Genomic DNA, 17,878 nt, shown 5'->3' on the forward strand with positions numbered 1-17,878 from the left:
TCTAGGCTGCAGCCCGTCTATACGTACCGAAATGCGCCACAACCTAGTCAAACAGTGGCTGCAACGCCCTACGCAAGATCACAGCTTAGGCACTTATGTAACAGTGCATCCGTAATACCTTAATCTTGATGAAGGAACTCTCGAAACTGATCGTTCCTTCAGCGTTCCTCTTCGGGCCTTCGAGTATGCGACACTAATGACATTGCACCTGGTATGGGACCAACACCAGACTCTCCTCTCATTCTCGCGAGTCTGTTTCTTGCGAAAGTTTATCAATGACGACAATACGACACGCTAAAAATGCATTAACCCTTGCCACGATTCACCGGGGCCTGGCAATATGAACGGTCATGATGAAAACTATGAAGACGACGAGCTCAGTCTCAAGTCGAGACGATGAGGACTGTAAGAGTAACACACAAAGCCGAGACTCGGCCGGACGACCCCGATGGAAGAATGAAAGATCCGAAGAGCACCTTGCTAACATTGTTGTGCTGCTTGTTCGTTGGTGCTTCATGAGTCGCTGGGGTGGATAAATGTCGTCAGAAACATCTCCAGGGCTGAACCCAGCGGTCGAGGAAACACGGAACACCAGGCCGAGTACCCGCCACATCGACCTTCAGGCAAGTGAGGGAAGCGCGGTTGGCCGCACCAACTGGCGAATGACTTCCGCTCTTTGGTTTAGAGACGGTGACATGCGGGCCGAATCGGTGGCTCTGGGCTCACTGCGACTCGACTCCAAGGAGCCTAGAGCGGTGGAGCGGACATGGGGTGGCAGGGGACTTTGGCAGCTTGCATCTCTGCTGAACAGCCTGTTGGTGCAGGCTGCAGGGTCCTTTTCTCATTCAATTTTACCCTCGTCACTCTGCTGCTTCTTCTTTTTTCGCTAGGTTCCTCCCGACTGCCTAACTCATCTTGTCTTTCCACCCCGTGATGCTCCGGAGGAAGTTAAGAACCGGAGGTGTTGATTATGTAGCTGACAGCAGACAGGGATGTTGCGGTGATTTTCTGACTCTCACCTCGTCCGATGAGGCCTTCGACACCCCTGTCGCGATGACCTCGGCGGGTGTCCGGACGATTGGCCGACGATAACGCACATTTTCCAACCAGAAACCCAGCGCGACGCCCACATCTCTGAGGGGCTTCCGCCAACCGTCGCCGTCTCAATCCTCATCGTCGGAGCCCCAATCGTCCGCTCCCCACCGCTCGCCATTTCGTAAACTGAAAATAACCAGAAGGATTCGACAACAGCCAGTAACTGGGTTTCCGTATATGCCTTTCGACGGTATTCCGACACTTAACCCACAGCGATGACGTGCGCTCCGCCGCTTGTCTCTCGTGTCTCCCTCTTATCTTTTGCGATCCGAGGAGGGGGCGGGGGGCTCAGGATCTAGTGGTCCACAAGGCTGGTGCTGCGCTGCGGTCTTCGAGTCTGCAAGATTCTCTCAGTCAGCCCCCCTCCGCCGGCCTGGTTGGTCCGCTCTACGAGCGCGCGGCGAAACGGCAAAACGACTCAATGGTAACAAGAGAGCCAAGTCTTCAGGATCAAAGGCAACAAGCGACAAGCAACTCTTTTCGCCGGGGACTTGCCCCATCGTGCTCTGTGCTGCCTGAAAACAGTGGGCAGAAAAAGCCCATTACAACCCCTGTTGATAGCAAAAACCCTTGCTCTGCTCCGAGGGCGCACGGCTCTTTCTCACTGAGTCGCCTACGAAGGACCAGAAAGGGTATTATTGCTTATTTCTCATCTCTGATCGCAGGCTGGCAAACGGGTACCTTGCTGCCGGTGCAGTCACAAGCGAGCTGTCTTTTTGGTGATGGTGGGTGTCAGCTCGGCCGATTCCGCACGTGTAGCCAGTCGAGAAGACAGGGATCGTGAGTGGGAATGGTGGTGCGCGAGAAGCCGCTAGCGAAGGATTCGGCATGTCGTCCGCAATTCTCCCAGAGGCCAAGCATTGGGCAATCCTTGTCCGCTCCAACAAGCTTAAGATGTCGGGCGAGAGCCTGATGACAGGGCGACAAGGCTTAGGCAGATGCTGCATGCTACCTCAGCGAGAGAGAGCGTTTGGACAGGACGGTCCAGACCTCGAACCGCTGGGCAGATCTCCGACAGAAGACTTCCTTGCCGTCGACGCTGCTGATCCCTTCTTGTCCTGGGTTCAGATCACTGCAACGAGACGCTGGCCCGCCGGTCTCCAGCCTAGCGGGATATCAAGATGTCCTCGTCTTTCTTCCAGGAAACATCACCAAGCCTCATCGCTATAGTCCACCGTCGAGCTTCCTCATCTTCGTTGATAACAATTGGTTGAAGCCTAGAGTCGGGCGAAGTCATTTCCCATGCACGGCAAAAGCGGCTTCTAACCAAAGTAATGTCTCTTGGCCTGCCGCAGCGTCTTTCACGCCGCAGCCTGGCGGCACAGCAGGCACGCAGCTCACCGCAGACAGACACACAACTCACTCAAGCTAACACTGCAAAAACACGATCCACTCAGCCCATCAAGCATGTTCCCAAAAGACAACCAACGGCGGTTCGCAACGGCGGCACCCCCCTGTCCCTCAGAAGTTGCCATATCGGGCAAGCGCCCACAGCCAACCCTGCAGGAACCGAGGGTTCCCTTCTCTTCCTCTCCTCTGACGGTCAGAGTCTGAGTCCAGGAACCATGGAGGGCATGCGCCACCTGTCGTTGGCTCTCTAAGCCTACTCACCCGGGCGTCCTCACGATGGAGTCAGGCCAGTCACCATACCGGGGTGTGTATGCTCAGGCGCAATCGCGGCGTACCGTACCCGTGGGGGCCGCCGCGGCAAACGCCAGATAGCCTGTCAGTCTCAAGGCAGAAGCTGTGAGGCATGTAACCCGATCTGGGTGGTCCTCGAGTGAGGGCGGCGGATGAGAGGCAGAACACACGATACATAATGCCGCATGGTTCGCTGTTCAGTCTCCTTTGTTGGGCCCTCCTCACCCGTTTGCATCTTCCGTTTGCCCACGCCGATCAAACGTGCTCTTGACAGCTCAAGCCTTCCTCCCCCCGTTGACCAAACGGCTCACGCCACACCTTGACGATGAAGTTCATCACCTTCCTTGCGGGCCTCTTGGCCGCCGTGACCCAAGTACAGGCCGCGGCCGTCATCGCCCACTTCATGGTACTGTCGATCACCACCCTTCCCCGTCTCCGTTTGATGATCATGATCGCCCTAACATTCCCTTGCAGCTCATCAACACCAAGAACTACACCATGAGCGACTTTGAGGATGACTTCAAGCTCGCCAAGGAGGCTCACATCGATGCCTTCGCGCTCAACATGGGCATGACGGACCCCCACACCGCCGAAGCCCTCGACGTCGCCTTCACTGCCGCCGCCAAGGTCGGCTTCCACCTCCTCTTCTCCTTCGACTACATGGGCGGCGAGCACGGAGGCGCGCCGTGGCCCGTGGAGACCATCCTGGAGATGGGAGACACGTACTTCCAGCGCGAGGAGTACCTCAAGTATGGCGGCAAGCCCGTGGCTTCGACGTTTGAGGGCACCGAGAACGCCGAGGACTGGATCGAGATCAAGAACAAGACGGGCGCCTTCTTCATCCCTGACTGGTCGTCTGTTTCTCCTGAGAAGGCCCTCAGTCTTGCAGGTGGCGTCGCCGATGGTCTGTTCAGTTGGAACGCCTGGCCCATTGGAAGCACCAACATGGACACAAAGGGTGACGCTGCTTATATCTGGGCTCTTCAGGGGAAGCCTTACATGATGCCAGTTTCCCCGTGGTTCTACACCAACCTTCCTGGATACAAGAAGAACTGGGTTTGGCGTGGCGATGATCTCTGGTATGACCGCTGGAAGCAGGTCTTGGACATGCAGCCTGAGTACGAAACCCCCTTTCCCATAATTGGATGACTATGATGCTAATATATGACAGTTTCGTTCAAATCATCTCATGGAACGACTACGGCGAGTCCCACCACATCGGCCCCGTTCGCACCAACGCCCTCGAGGCCTTCTCCGTCGGCGAGGCCCCCTTCAACTACGCCCTCGACCACCCCCACGACGGCTGGCGCCACTTCCTCCCCTACCTCATCGACACCTACAAGCGTGCCATCCCCGCCTCCATCACCGAGGAGGGCTTCATGGCATGGTACCGCGGCTCGCCCGCCCTCGCCTGCGCCGACGGCGGCACGGTCGGCAACTCCATCACCCAGGCGCAGAAAACCATGGCGGTGTCCCAGGTCGTCCAGGACAGGATCTTCTTCTCCGCCCTCCTCAACTCCACCGCCGAGGTCACCGTCTCCGTCAACGGCAAGACGCAGAAGGGCAACTGGACCTCCGTCCCCGACGGCGGCAAGGGTGTGTACCACGGCAGCGTGCCCTTCACCGAGGGAGGCGACGTCGTCGTCACCATGGCCAAGTACGGCATTGAGATTGCCAAGATCGAGGGCAAGAAGATCCTGACGGACTGTCCTGAGGGGCTGACCAACTGGAACGCCTGGGTTGGAAGCACCGAGGCGCTGCATGTTGACGATCCCAACCCGACCCCGACGCAGACTGGCGATGGTCCCAAGAGCACTGCCTCTGGTGACGATGACTCTGCTGCTACGTCTCTGAGTCAAAGTCGTGGCCTTGTGTATGTGGTTGTCGCTCTTGTGAGTCTCGTTGTTGCCGGCGTGGTGTGATTGAGGTATGAGAAGAGATGAAGGATATGACAATCAAATGAGGTCATACAAAGATGACGACGAAGGTTAAGAAGTTTGGAAGATTTGGTGGGCGCTTTGGATGATACCCCTGTAGGACATAGATACCCGGTGGCGGATTGGATTTAAGGATGAGCTTGAGAATAACTTCGTGAAGGCTACATGGAAAGATTCAATTACCATGTATATTATGTTGATCATTATTAGAGTTAGAGATTCACTTCTTAAGATTTCCAGGCTGGACTGTTGGCCGCATGAGACAGATTCATAACTTTCGATCAAGAAACTTGATCTTGTAACGAGGGCTTGCCTGGTCGTGATTTTCAAACTAGAAATTGAGACAGCTTGCAATCTAAAATGGCCTCATTGTCCACCTCCTAGCTGTCTAAGACGTGCTTCAGCAGTGTCTGCTTGTAGGGAACTGGTAAGCACATACGGGCAATACAATTCAGCCAATTCGAACTTCCCATCTCGCGGCGATTTCATAGTTCTCTTAGCCAACCTTGTATCTTGGAGCCTGATGAAACAGGCTGATCCAAATTCATTCTTGCCTGATTTCTCATTTCTCATTTTGCCTTGGGCTATTGACTGCAATTTCATCAACCCCAGAGGGCGGGCGGGCTTACTCCCATGGCTGAGAAGTCCATCACCAATGAGTGGATCAGGCGCTGCTATCTCGATGCACTGCCAATACGATGATCCAACCATACTGTGTTGCACAAAGCTTCCACATCATTCCCGCCTCCCGCATGGGCACTGCAATTTTTACCCCCCAAGAGGCGATGTTCTGCCTCGGTGAAGCCACACACTCACCGAGACGGGGATCAGCATCCATGCAGCGTAGGATTCAAGGTTCCGGTAATCCAGCTGCCTTTCCGGGACTAGATAAGATGCCGACCTCCACGAAAAGAACATGCGGTCCATGCCTCAAACGGGGCTTGGACGTCATCCGATCTCGCTTCTCTCATCTCATCGTCAAGCTCCAGACCCCTCCTCAACTTCGTTCTCTCACTCAATTGATCGTGACACCATCGCATACCTGCCATTGATCGTAGTGACAAGATGCACTGGCTCACTCCGCTCATCGCAGCGGCGGCCTTCCTCTGGGAGCCCGTCGTCAGCGACCCCAAGCCAAAGTACAATCCTCTCCCTCCGCTCCGCGAACAAGCCCGGGTGCAAGATGCCTGGACCGAGGAGCGTAAAGCCACGATCCCAGCTTTGCTCAAGAAGCATGGAGTCGATGCATGGCTGGTAAACCATCTTCATCTCCGCCCTCGAGTTCCCCAATTCATCTAACGCACCCGCAGATAAGCCAGCGCGAATACGCCGAGGAGACGGTCTTCTGGTCCCTCAAACCAGCAACAACCTTTTCCGCCCGCCGCCGCACTACATGCCTCTTCCTCGCCGAGCCCCTCGCCTCCTCCCTACCTAAACAGCCGGGCTGCATCGTAGGCTGGACCACCGACGTCTGGGAGACCCTCAAAGAGCAGCTCGAGGCAGCCAACCCGGCGACCGTCGCCATCAACGCGCACCCCGAGATCGCCTTCGCGAGCGGCCTGCACGCAGGCGAGTACCAGGCCATGGCGAACGGCCTCGGCGGGGCGTGGACGAGCAGGATGGTGGTCAAGCCCGAGATCGCGGTCGAGTTCATCGCGGCACAGCCCGCGTCGAAGCTGCCGCAGTACCGCGAGATCATGCAGACGGCGTGGGCCATGATCGCGATGGCCTTCAGCGCGGAGGTCGTCGTGCCGGGGAAGACGACGACGGGGGACGTGGAGTGGTGGTTGCGGGAGGAGATCCTGGCGCACAACTTCTCGACATGGTTTCAGCCGAGTGTTAGTGTTGTCGACGAGGCGCTGCCGTGGGCGATGGAGATAGAACGCGGCGTGGACGAGGGGGCGGGTGGGAGGATTATTGAGTATGGGGATATGCTGCATGTTGATTTCGGGCTGTCTGCGATGGGGTTGAATACCGATACGCAACATCTGGGGTACGTGCTGCGGCCGGACGAGACGGATGTCCCGGAATCGCTCAAGGAGGGTTTGAAGAAAGGAAACAGACTTCAGGATATTGTGAGGGAGACCATCACAGTCGGCCAGACGGGAAATGAGATGCTGAAGACGTCTCTCGATCAAATGCACAAGGAGGGGATCCAGGGGCGTGTTTACACTCACCCCATCGGAGACTGGGGACATGCTGCCGGTCCATTAATCGGTAAGTCGCCGTCTGAACTTGGCTCATATTCACTAACCCTCGCCAGGTATGACGAATATGCAAGACTATGTGTCGGCATCCGGCGAGTTGGCTGCAGTCAGGAATATGTGGTTTAGCGTCGAGCTGCTCGTGGAGCACTACATCCCTGAACGAAACAAGACACTCTGGTTCGCCCTGGAAGAGGACGTCTACTTCGCTGGCGAGGGGAAGGGCTGGCAATGGGTATATGGGCGACAAGAGGAGTTCCACCTCGTGAGAGCAGCCAAGAAGCAGGAATCGATTGAAGAGTTGTAAAACTAGTCACGTACCAAATGGACACACTTTAGGAGGTCCAATGACCAACAGGGAATCTATTATGAATTGCTTTTTGAGTGCCCGTATTTACAACAAATCCCGCTCCCATCTATTTCAAGCCTTTCCGTTCTCCTTCTTGACAGGCGGCAGCAGACTCCTCGTCAGCTGTCTTGCGTGCTGCGCCATGAGGGCGTCCATCAGCACAATGGCCGCCATGCCCTCGACAATGGGGATAGCGCGGGGCACAACACAGGGGTCGTGACGGCCCTTGGCGGCCAGGACACCCTCGCTCTCACCGTCGTAGGTTGCCGTCGTCTGGTCCTGGCCGATGGTGGCGGGGGGCTTGAAGGCGATGCGGAAGTAGATCGGCGCGCCGTTGGAGATGCCGCCCTGGATGCCGCCGGAGTAGTTGGTCTTGGTGGTCAGCTTGGAGCGCGGGATGCCCATACGCTGGCCCTCGGCCTGGATCTCGCTCTCGGGGGTCTTGACGAAGGCGTCGTTGTGCGTGGAGCCGGGGATCTCGCAGCCGCCGAAGCCGGAACCGATCTCGAAGCCCTTGGTGGCGGGGATGCTCATCATGGCGTGGGCCAGCTCAGCCTCGAGCTTGTCGAAGCAGGGCTCGCCGAGGCCGATGGGCGGGTTGCGGATGACGCAGGTGACGGTTCCACCGATGCTGTCCTCGCGCTTCTTGAAGTCGCTGATGCAGTCAATCATCTTCTCGTTTGTCTCCTCGTGGGGGCAGCGGACGGGGAGGAACTCGTCGACGGTCTTGCGGTCGATGGTGTTGAGGAGGGAGAGGAATCCGGGGTTCGTGGACGGGGTCGGGTGCTCGGGGGTCGGGGGGAAGAGGTGGACGTTGCCGACGCTGGTGGTGAAGGCGGTGATTGTTGTGCCGTAGGCCTCGCGCAGGTACTTCTCGGCGACGGCGCCGGCGGCGACACGGGCGATGGTCTCGCGGGCGGAGGAGCGGCCACCGCCGGAGCTGGCTTTGACGCCGTACTTCTCGAGGTAGGTCCAGTCGGCGTGGGACGGGCGGGGGAACATGTCCATGGTGGAATTGCCGTAGTCCTTAGGGCGTTGATCCTCGTTCTGGACGATCATGCCGATCGGGGTGCCGAGGCAAATCCCGTTTTCGGTGCCGCTCTGGATGACGACGCGGTCCTTCTCGTTTCGCGGGGTTGTGAGGGCGCTCTGGCCGGGGCGGCGGCGGTTCAGCTGGGGCTGAACATCGGACTCGGTGAGGCTCAAGCCGGGCGGCACGCCGTCGACGATGACGCCGACGGACTTGCCGTGGGACTCGCCGTAGCTGTTTGGCGGAAAGGTTCAAGTTAGTCCATTGGCCATTGAAGGGTTCATATCGGACGCGACGCACGTCGTGACCTTGAAGTAGTTGCCGAACGTCGACATTTTGGAGGCTTGGTGATGAGGATTTGGAAAATCTGGGCCGATGTTCGGTGAGTCAATCCAAAAATCCAAAAAGAATTCGAGTCGTCCGATGCGGGGTGGAGGGGTTCGTTTGCTTTATATGCATGGCCCCGGTAATGAGGTGGGGCTTGGTCTTACAGGGATCATGTCGTTGATGAGGCAGAAATTCTGATAGATGCAACCCTCAACCTCATCAACACTCACTCATCCTCGTGTCGACGACTCATCGTAGGTCATAGTAAGTGACTCATTCAACTCCATAGTTCCCATGAGGTTCTGACGAGCGTGACAGGCTGAAATTCACTTGCGTGTGCCACAAAGACGATCCACCTCGGTCAACCCTCACCGAACGCTCAGCACGCCCCAAAACACAATGTCATTGTCATAGTCATAAGCATCGGACTCACCCCCTACCACCGTCACAATGTTCGCCGCTCGCCCGGTCTTCAGGACCTTGAGCCACATCAAAAGCCAGCCAAGCCTCCGCCCCTTCTCAGCCCTCGCCGCAAACCCCTCCTCAAAAACCCAAGTCTACATTTCCAACTCCCGCTCGCCGTACATCAACCTCTCCATAGAGCATCACCTCCTTCAGACCACACCATCCGACTCCAACGTGCTCTTCCTTTACACCAACCGCCCGAGCATCGTCATAGGCCGCAACCAGAACCCGTGGCTCGAAGTCAACCTCCCGCTCCTGCAGTCCCTAGACCGCAGCCGGGATGCCATCGACCTCGTCCGCCGCCGCAGCGGAGGCGGCACCGTCTTCCACGACGAGGGAAACGTAAACTACTCCGTCATCTGCCCGCCGGCCAATTTCGACCGCGACAAGCACGCCGAGATGGTGTGCCGTGCGCTTCACAAGCTGGGCGTGCCAGACGTGGCCGTCAACTGTCGGCACGACATCGTCATGACCACGCCCTCGGCAAACCCCATCCCCTTGTCGTCGTGCACGGGCAAACCTCTCGCAAACGCAGAAAACACGTTCAAGATTTCCGGGTCGGCGTACAAACTCACCCGTCTGCGCTCCCTCCATCACGGAACCTGTCTCCTTTCCTCCCCGAACTTGCCACGCATCGGCAGCTTTCTCCGCTCGCCTGCGGAACCCTTCATCAAGGCTCGCGGAGTGGAGAGCGTACGCTCGCGTATTCGCAACGTCGGCGTCGAGGATACGAAGAAGTTTGAGGAGGCGGTGGTTGAGGAGTTCGGAAAGATGTACGGTGCGTTCGACGTGGAGGCCAGGCTAGGAGAGGAGGCGGGACAAGTTGAGAGCGTGAAGAAGGGGATCAAGGAGCTCGAGGCAAGTTGAATCTCATGACAACTCAGCGTCATGCTGCTTTAATTATGAGTGAAGTCCTCAGCTAACGTCATTCACATTGCAGTCGCGAGAATGGATCTACGGCCAGACACCACTTTTCACCTTCTCAACGCACCCATCAGAAGAAGATGACAGGGAACGCCCTGAGCTACCCGGCAAGGTAAGGAATATGCCTCGCCTCTCAAAACATCACAGACGTTGGTCAGTTTCACAGGGCTAACGAAAGCATTCAGTTCAAACTCTCATTCGAATCTCGCCACGGCCTCATTCAACAGTTCGCCCTCGAAGGGCTCTCGTCTGCTCAGCCCCAGACTCTCTCCGAGTCCATGATCAACTCTAAGATCTGGGAAATCGACGACTGGACCCGACAACTGCGTGACGGCGGCCTAGATGCTGGTGATGCTTCAACCCTTGGACCATGGCTGAACTCTCTGCTCGGCAGGAGGCAGGTGTAGACACAACGGGCTTCGAGACCTGCCGAGCACCTGGAATTTGCGAGGCGACAGGCCTCACATCACACTTGCCGGCATTCTGGGCCTGTTCGCCGCCGACCGTACGCGGATCTGCCAACTTAGCTACCTAGTTGACGAGGTGGATGCCCGGAAGAGCAGTGATCGGTCAAAGATTCCCAATGCTCGCAAGGCTTGACGGAGATGAAGTTGCTCCCGAGTCCAACTTAACAAGAACACAGATATAATGTGTGTCGAGACGTCATTCACTATCTCTGATAAAGCTTGCGGAGAAGCCGGGGGCTGTTAGGCTGTGTGTCGTGAACTAGGTGGATTGTGATAATCCCTGGACATCATCCCATAGACGTGTAAGATATGTAAAGATCTGGCGATATACCAAATAATACAATCCCTAAACATATTAAAGCACTCTCAGATGGCATCTTTTGGTTCTATTGAGTAGGTCTGTGGCTCTGCCGGGCTCGAACATGTTTCCCAAGTTCATCGCAGTTTTTTCAGTCTCGTTGATGAACAGCATTCATCACGATATATGCTCCTCTGTTGCCTCGTGGGCTTCGCAGAAGATACCGAACGGACAGCAATCTGGTCTCTAATATTCCCAAGCGCTTGTGCACACGCTGTTTCAGAAGGCAGTGACTTCCTTTCTCATCTTCGCACGCAAATTCACACATGTGTATTTCAAACCCCCATCCAACATCATCATCACAAGCCAACGCCAAGATCACAATTCCAAAAAGGCATTCAAATCACCCCGACCATGTGAATCCTCTGTCTCACGAAGAAAGAGGCAAAAGCGTACCCCTAGAGGAAAGAGGAATACCAAGCATCAGAACCCTTCCTTCCCACCCTCTCTGTAAGTATCATCACCAGTCCCATTCCGAGACATCACACTCACTCACCTCAACACTTTCCAAAGCCACTTCTTTCCCTTCACCCTCCCCACTCTCCCACCGTCCAGGGCCCCAAATCGGGCACATATCTGCATCTGTCTCTAGATGGCCCTCGATAACCGCCGATTCTACGTTCCAGAGAGACTCTCACATCACGCGCGGGAAGTCGGTGTCACAGCATTGCTCCATCCCGACATCCAAGACATCTCTCTGTCTCTCACTCACTCGCCATCAAAAGCTGCGACAACTAGTCCAGATCTGATGAACCAAACACTACCCACCCATCAAAGAATTCCGCCTTTCCCAGACACAGGGGACAAAAGTCTGCGAAATGCTGGCCGTTAAAAGACAACACGTCCGAGTATGGTAACAATCCTCCAAGACATACATCTCCTCCCTGTTTTCCTCCGCTCCACTGCCGAAGCGATCTCCGGGGAACTCACTCACCAACATCACCCCGAGGTAGCATTCCTTCGCACACACTCACAAAAACAAATCCCATTTTCGCAACTTTCCCATCACGAGAGACGGCATGGCCCATGATAAGGGAAAAGTGGGAAGGAAGGTGGACCGGACCGGGTGTGCTGCGTGAAACATCTCCAATCAGGCAGATCCTCACTCCCCTCCTGTCCTCGAGCAGCAGACGACGAACGACGCAAAGACAGAGACCAACGGCAAGGAAGAAAGATATTGGATTGTCTTTGCCTCGCCACACTTTTGATTTACCCGCCACAAGCCCCGTCTAATTCTCTATCAAGCCCCAGCAGCGTATCCGTACTAGACAAACGGTCGGTCACCATACCATGCCACACGCCATTCGCAACCCCCCTCCCCCAAAGAACGAACGTTGCACCAAGGAAGGCCGTCGCGCCAGTCACTGGTCCCCCCCGTCCAGAAACAAAAATATCAACGTAAACCAGAAAGGCGGAAGAGGAAAAGGAAGAAGAAAAAAGGTGTGGCTGCATACCGCGCACCCGTAGCATCACCATCACCATCTTCTTCGTTCCCGGCTCCAACATTTGAGTCCCCTCCGTCGTCATCGGCCCTCACCATCCACCTCTTAGCTCCCATCTAGCCTCCCATGCTACGAGAATGGCGCAAATCAGAGTGACGCGTGCTAGAGGCCCTTACGTGACAGACCGGGAAGCCCAAACCACCGGGTGCGCGTTGGATGACTTACACACGAGAACACAGCGATTAGTTATTCACCATCATCATCTCTTCCCGCGCGGATGGATGAGGTGCTTCGCCCTCAACCGAGACATGCCGTCAGAATAACAGGACGAGCACCACAACGTGACGAGGCGCAAAGCCGGAAAACCCGTACAAGACAGTCGTGAGTGAGTGTAATGCGGCTTTCGTATTACGATATGACCCATCATCACACGCATCCCTCTACACCAGCCACGCACAGGATTTCTCCAGCACCAAGAAGAAAACGAAGATCACCGCTTTAGCTAGCGAACATGCAGGGACGTGATCATCCATCCATCCACCCATCCCCCGCCCAAAAGATGTTCTTAGGAGAAGATTGGCAACCAAACACAGCCCCAAGCACCCCGCCCCCAATATTTGGGATGACGTGCAGCGGCACAGAACACCTATTGTCCAGTCCAGACCCCAACCACCAAACCAACAACACCAACACCAAGCGGCGCGCTGTGCTGTACCGTGTTGTGCTGACGACCCAGCAAGTTTCCATCCGGGGGGTTGCCCACTAAAAACCCCCTCCACGAGCCGAAGCTTCCCACCTCACAGCTTCACTAGATTTCCCCGCGGAACTCTTACTTAATAGCAAGAACGCTAAGAAAAGAGACACATCACTTTCATACATAGGCCAAGAGGCAGAGCAAGTCATGCAAACTCGTTGGTCAGACCCAAGCAAACCATCACCCAGCTGCGCCGCAACCACGCATCACCGGGGCATTTTCGTTCACCTTGGATCCCACGGTCAGCAATGAACGTCACCCCCGGCCCGCCCAGGCAGGCGCGTGTCACACCGAAAACCCCGCCGGCTCCCTCACCTTTTCCCACTCTAGTCGCCGCTCGCGTCCCCATCACACACATCCTTTTTTCTTTCTTCTGCGAGCTCATCCGTGATAGATGACCAACTCGTCCTGCCCAACCAATCTCCTCTCAAAACCCCGAGACATTGGAGAGCCGAGAGAGGGGCGGGTTGCGTCGGGTGTTTTGAGCCCAGAGTGAGAAATGCGGAGGAAGCGGGATAGCTCCATGGTTACACACACCACCGGCGTTGTGTGTGCTCGCTCCGTCTCCCGGTGTGTCAGACCAATCAGCCCCTCGAAAAAAGCTGAGATGTGATAGTGGCGGCTGCATCGAATACTGAGCCAGAGCCATGCTTGAGAACAGGAAGAGAAGGCCCGGCGTAAAACCGCAAACACATGCAGCCGTTCACGAAGGGAGGCAGACGCCCGGCCAAATCGGTGCGATTCCTCGCCCGCTTCGGAGCAAACCAGCTCCTGCCCCCCCCCTCGGCGAGCGAATAATCTCGGCCGCCCCTCCCCTTTTCCCCTCCTCCGCATTTCTCGAGCCCCCTTTCGTCCCCATAATACCCCGGATGAATGCGTATCTCCTTTTTTGCTTTTTCCGAGGGCGCGCATCTCGACCGGGCCGGGGGCTTGCTTGCTGAGAGACAGTCAACGTCGGCGTCGTCAACGGGGGTTTACCTGTGCAAGAAATCACATCGCGAGTCAAGCCGTGCTGTAGCTGAGCGACCTGAGCAGCCATCCGCCAGCGATCAGCTCGGGCATGGAACAGCGAGCCTTTCTTTTTTCCCGCTCTGCAGCTTACAGTCTGGGGAAAAGCGGGAGGGCTGAACAGTACGTGTTTGATGTGCAGGACATGGTGTGTGCGTGTACTAGGGGGTTATCCAGACAATGCTGTGCAAGGAGCAATGATGCCATGATGAGTAAAGATGTTCATCTTCCCCATGCTTTAGGGCAGCCGGTTTCACGGCTGCTTCCAACTAAGGTCCAACGGCTTTCCCGCCTCCCCCAGACGTCTGATATTTTTGACACTTTGCTAGGCGCAGATCCGTGGGAAAGTAAAGAGAGAGAGAGAGTGTGTGTGGTGTACAGGCAACGTTCAAGCTCGGAGGAGGAGGGGTGAAAAAACACGAAGAGGCGCGCAAGCCGCAAACCCCGCCACCCCGGATAGAACCATGGGGGCTACCGGACGGGCGCGAACGTCGACGCCAACGGCTTGTAAGGGTAGTAGCCAACAGAGACATTTCGTAAACGTGATGAGCACATGTCAGACCAGTTGGGGGAAGGGAAAAAACAGTGACGGGAAAGAAAAGCAAAAGGGGGAAGGGGGCGGAATTGAGTGCAACGCCATACAAGAAACGTAAATGCCAGCCGGTGTTCGCTGAAACGACGGAGGTCGAGACTGAAGCCGCGATGTGAGCAGTCACATTCCGGAGACCCTGCAAAGAGAGTGTGTCCGTGAGGGAGCGCAAAAAGCTGGGGTAAGGCGTCAGCAGGGGTGCGATCGACCCGACGACCACCAGATGAAGGGAGAGAGTTCCTTTTGGGGCTCGCATTGCGTTTCCACACGTGTGCCCAATTCTAATCGCGCGAGCTTGAAATCGGCTGTAGTTTGGGGTTGATGTTCAAGTTTGAAGTTGAGGCCTAGAAGAGAAAGGAGCGTCGCCTCCGGAGACTAGTGAGCGAGGTTTATCTTTGAGAAGAAGCAGAGAGTTCGGGTCGATCGACATGCGCCGCTCAGGTGAACCATGCTTGCCATGCTTCAAGAACCCAGTGCCGGAGTTTTGCGTAGACGGGACTGAACGGCCGAGGTTTTCTATTTGCGTCGCGCGAAAAAAGAGCACAAAAAACTGGGAAAGTTCTATTGTCGTTCGAGCTTGCTCTAGTTCCCGTTGTCTTGCAGACAGGATGATGCATGGTGCTCGTCTATTGCGTCGTCCCAGTCGCCGCTGGCTGCGCCCTTTTCTTTTGTGCGGCCTTAGCCCGGCGTCGCTTGGAGCGGGATACTCAAGAGGCGACGTTGGTGCGTGGGCAGACAAGTTGAGCCACGATTCAGTCTCGCGCATGTACGGACCCGTGTGGTAGCCATCGACGATAACCTCGTGCGCGGGCAGCTGATTTGGGCCTGCCCGCCCAGCCACCACAAATTTCGGCATTGGTTGTTGACCCCATATCCGACGCGCTGAGCACCGCGCAGCCTGCCTGCATGACCGAGCCCCCTTTCTATTGGGGTCTCCGGCCCGTAAATTGTGTCCGGATCTGTCAGGTTCACGATGTCCTCACTTTTTCCCCCCTCGCCCAAGGGATGTGGGTGCGTTGTCGTCCTTTATCGTGCGCTACACCGCAAACAGTCTTGGGCCGGGGTTGACAGCAAAGCTGGACATCGTCCCAACTCGGGGACAGTCAGCGATTGGGGGATTCTGGTGCGGGAGCGTCGTTGACGATGGAAGACCCTGGGCTCTTTCTCCGCAATCTGAGGCCGGTGTGGCAGTCTGGACCCGGCCATTTGGGGGCAGGAGAGGCCCCGTGGTCAAGACTCTGCCCGGGAAGGGAATGCAAAAGCGAAGCCATCGTGAGATTCTTTTCTGACATGTTTCGTTCGGCAACCACCCCTAGCTGCCACGTCGTTCGTTTCTTTTCGGTTCGACGCAGGGACGCCGCAGGAGGGCACTAGCCGTCTCTGTAGACGGGGAAAATAGCCATCACCGCAGTCTGCTTGACTTGAGGAGGGCAGACGAGCGGTGGGTCTCAAATCCTTATATGGAGGCGTACAAATTTGGCCTCCACCCCCTCTGCCGAAACGAGGTCATCGTGGCCTAGATCGTTCTGGATCTCTGCGCCTCATATTGTTCCTCACCGGTAGGAATGAACCGTCCCGCCCGTTCAGTCCATTATTACTGGCAACGAGCCATTCTCAATTCAACGTGGATCCAGCTGTTCGGGGCCGCCTTAGGCCGCTTTCAGCAGTGTGGCATCGGTCGCAAATTTTGTGGGCAAACGTGCAACGGTGCTGACGGCTCAGAGGTAATGCAAGCCAGGTGAGTTGCAATATTCGAGTCGGAGGTGTTGTGTTGTGTACTGGGGTGATGGATGTCGTTGGATGGTGTGACGAGAACCTCATCACTGAGATTGTGTAGATCTCAGCAAAAGATGAGATCTCGGCGTACTGATGAATATCATTAAGCGTTGGTCCGTGGTCAACCTGACTCTCGAATGACAATAGCCGCCCGCTAGGGTTGCCAAGGAGGTGAAGTATCGCAGAGGTACAGGCACATGCGTACCTGATCTCATGCAAAGTTGAGACCTGAACGGACCACCAAATCGACAGAGAGAGATACTGCTGGAATTTCTCAACAGCCAGTGGACCCGTTGGTACATAGTAGAGGATGGAGCCCACATCGTCTGCAGTGATCGTCGATACTCCGTGCTGGTAAGGGAGAGAAACCCGACCCTACTGCTGCTACTTTGTAGACGATGAAAAAAAAAGGACCCGGACAAATGGGACCCGTTCATGATGGGCCTCAAATCCAACTCTTCCAGTGAGGTCCATTCCATGTACTGAGGTACACCGGCGGCCGGGCTGCCGCCGCCGCACTCCCGCTGTGTGCTAGCCAGGTCCGCACTGGCCATTGCCGTCGTCGCTTCGTAATGTTTCCGACGTGACAGCGGTAGGCGGTGGGCATCGGGACGACTGATGGGAGCCTCTGGCCCGAAACGCTCTCGATCCCATCGTGAATTATGGGTTGTGCCGAGACGCCATTGCATGGTGTTGTCGGGGGTGCTGAAGCTGCGCAAGTCAGAGTGTTGAGAGCGGCCGACGGCGCGTACTCCGTAGTTTGCATGTTACCGTCTCTTCCCGAGGCCGACATAATAGGTCGGGGGGACTTGCTAACCTGGATCAGGTAGTCTAACAAGCTCTCAAGTCCGATCACTTCTCCTCCTTCCAAAGCTCGCTCGGCGACTTTAGTTGGATGTCACCATGTTGTCCAATAGTTGCCCAGCATGGGCACCGCCTGGGAAGGTTGCTGCCGTCAACGCTCTGGGCTCTGTGTTTCCGTTCGTTACTTTTCGATGATAGCCCGGGCCGATGAAAAGTACGATTGAGAGCTTATGTCTGTTATGAGCTTACGACTTGTTCTGGAAATGTATTACAGACGCAGCTCATATCGTAGAGATGGTAAAATGATGAAGCAGACTGGCGAGGGAGGGGCTACCTGGTGAATGGCTTGCGGCTAAGAAATCTGAAGCAGAGATCGACTTCGAACAGAAATGTCGAGCAGGCCAGCCAGGAACACATTGGTGGTTGGTTTCCTGCAAGCCTGCAATGCGTGCATGAGTTCCTGTCTGCCCAACCTGCCATGCGTGTCCGTGGCATCTTGAGGTCCCGAAAGTCGTCCTCAGTGTGCTCATAACCCACGCCTTTAGCCCCCCGGTTGATGCAAGCTGCAACAAGAGTGGAGCCATTTGGGCTTCGAAAAAGAGTATCGGAGCCACAGAGGAAGGGGCCAAGCAGGAAACCTGCGGAGTCTCTCGCGCCGTGTTCCCACTCGAAGCCATCGACGTTGACGGCGGCTCCAGTTCAACTCCA

General features: G+C 56.1%; 3 protein-coding genes and 1 pseudogene across 4 annotated transcripts; 3 read left to right on the forward strand and 1 right to left on the reverse strand.

Moving 5' to 3' along the window:
* Positions 1 to 3,061: 3,061 nt before the first annotated feature.
* On the forward strand, positions 3,062 to 4,658 carry GCG54_00010802 (Glucan endo-1 3-alpha-glucosidase agn1; the record flags this gene model as incomplete). Its single annotated transcript, XM_045410718.1, has 3 exons — positions 3,062 to 3,142; positions 3,211 to 3,854; positions 3,908 to 4,658. The coding sequence occupies 3 exons, from the start codon at positions 3,062 to 3,064 to the stop codon at positions 4,656 to 4,658; spliced, it is 1,476 nt and encodes a 491-aa protein (XP_045260283.1).
* A 1,080-nt stretch (positions 4,659 to 5,738) lies between these two features.
* GCG54_00010803 (uncharacterized protein) lies at positions 5,739 to 7,184 on the forward strand (the record flags this gene model as incomplete). The annotated part of the gene is made up of 3 exons (XM_045410719.1): positions 5,739 to 5,927; positions 5,984 to 6,890; positions 6,937 to 7,184. 3 exons carry the CDS (start codon positions 5,739 to 5,741, stop codon positions 7,182 to 7,184), a joined length of 1,344 nt encoding a protein of 447 aa, XP_045260284.1.
* Positions 7,185 to 7,298: 114 nt separating this feature from the next.
* GCG54_00010804 (Chorismate synthase) lies at positions 7,299 to 8,591 on the reverse strand (the record flags this gene model as incomplete). Its single annotated transcript, XM_045410720.1, has 2 exons — positions 7,299 to 8,490; positions 8,557 to 8,591. 2 exons carry the CDS (start codon positions 8,589 to 8,591, stop codon positions 7,299 to 7,301), a joined length of 1,227 nt encoding a protein of 408 aa, XP_045260285.1.
* A 442-nt stretch (positions 8,592 to 9,033) lies between these two features.
* On the forward strand, positions 9,034 to 10,572 carry GCG54_00010805 (annotated as a pseudogene). Its single transcript has 3 exons — positions 9,034 to 9,910; positions 9,996 to 10,084; positions 10,131 to 10,572. Coding segments are annotated over exons 1-3 (1,408 nt in total).
* The last annotated feature ends 7,306 nt before the right edge of the window (positions 10,573 to 17,878 follow it).

The sequence above is a fragment of the Colletotrichum gloeosporioides genome (assembly GCF_011800055.1).
Source record: "Colletotrichum gloeosporioides strain Lc1 chromosome Unknown consensus_69, whole genome shotgun sequence".
NCBI classification, from domain to species: domain Eukaryota; kingdom Fungi; phylum Ascomycota; class Sordariomycetes; order Glomerellales; family Glomerellaceae; genus Colletotrichum; species Colletotrichum gloeosporioides.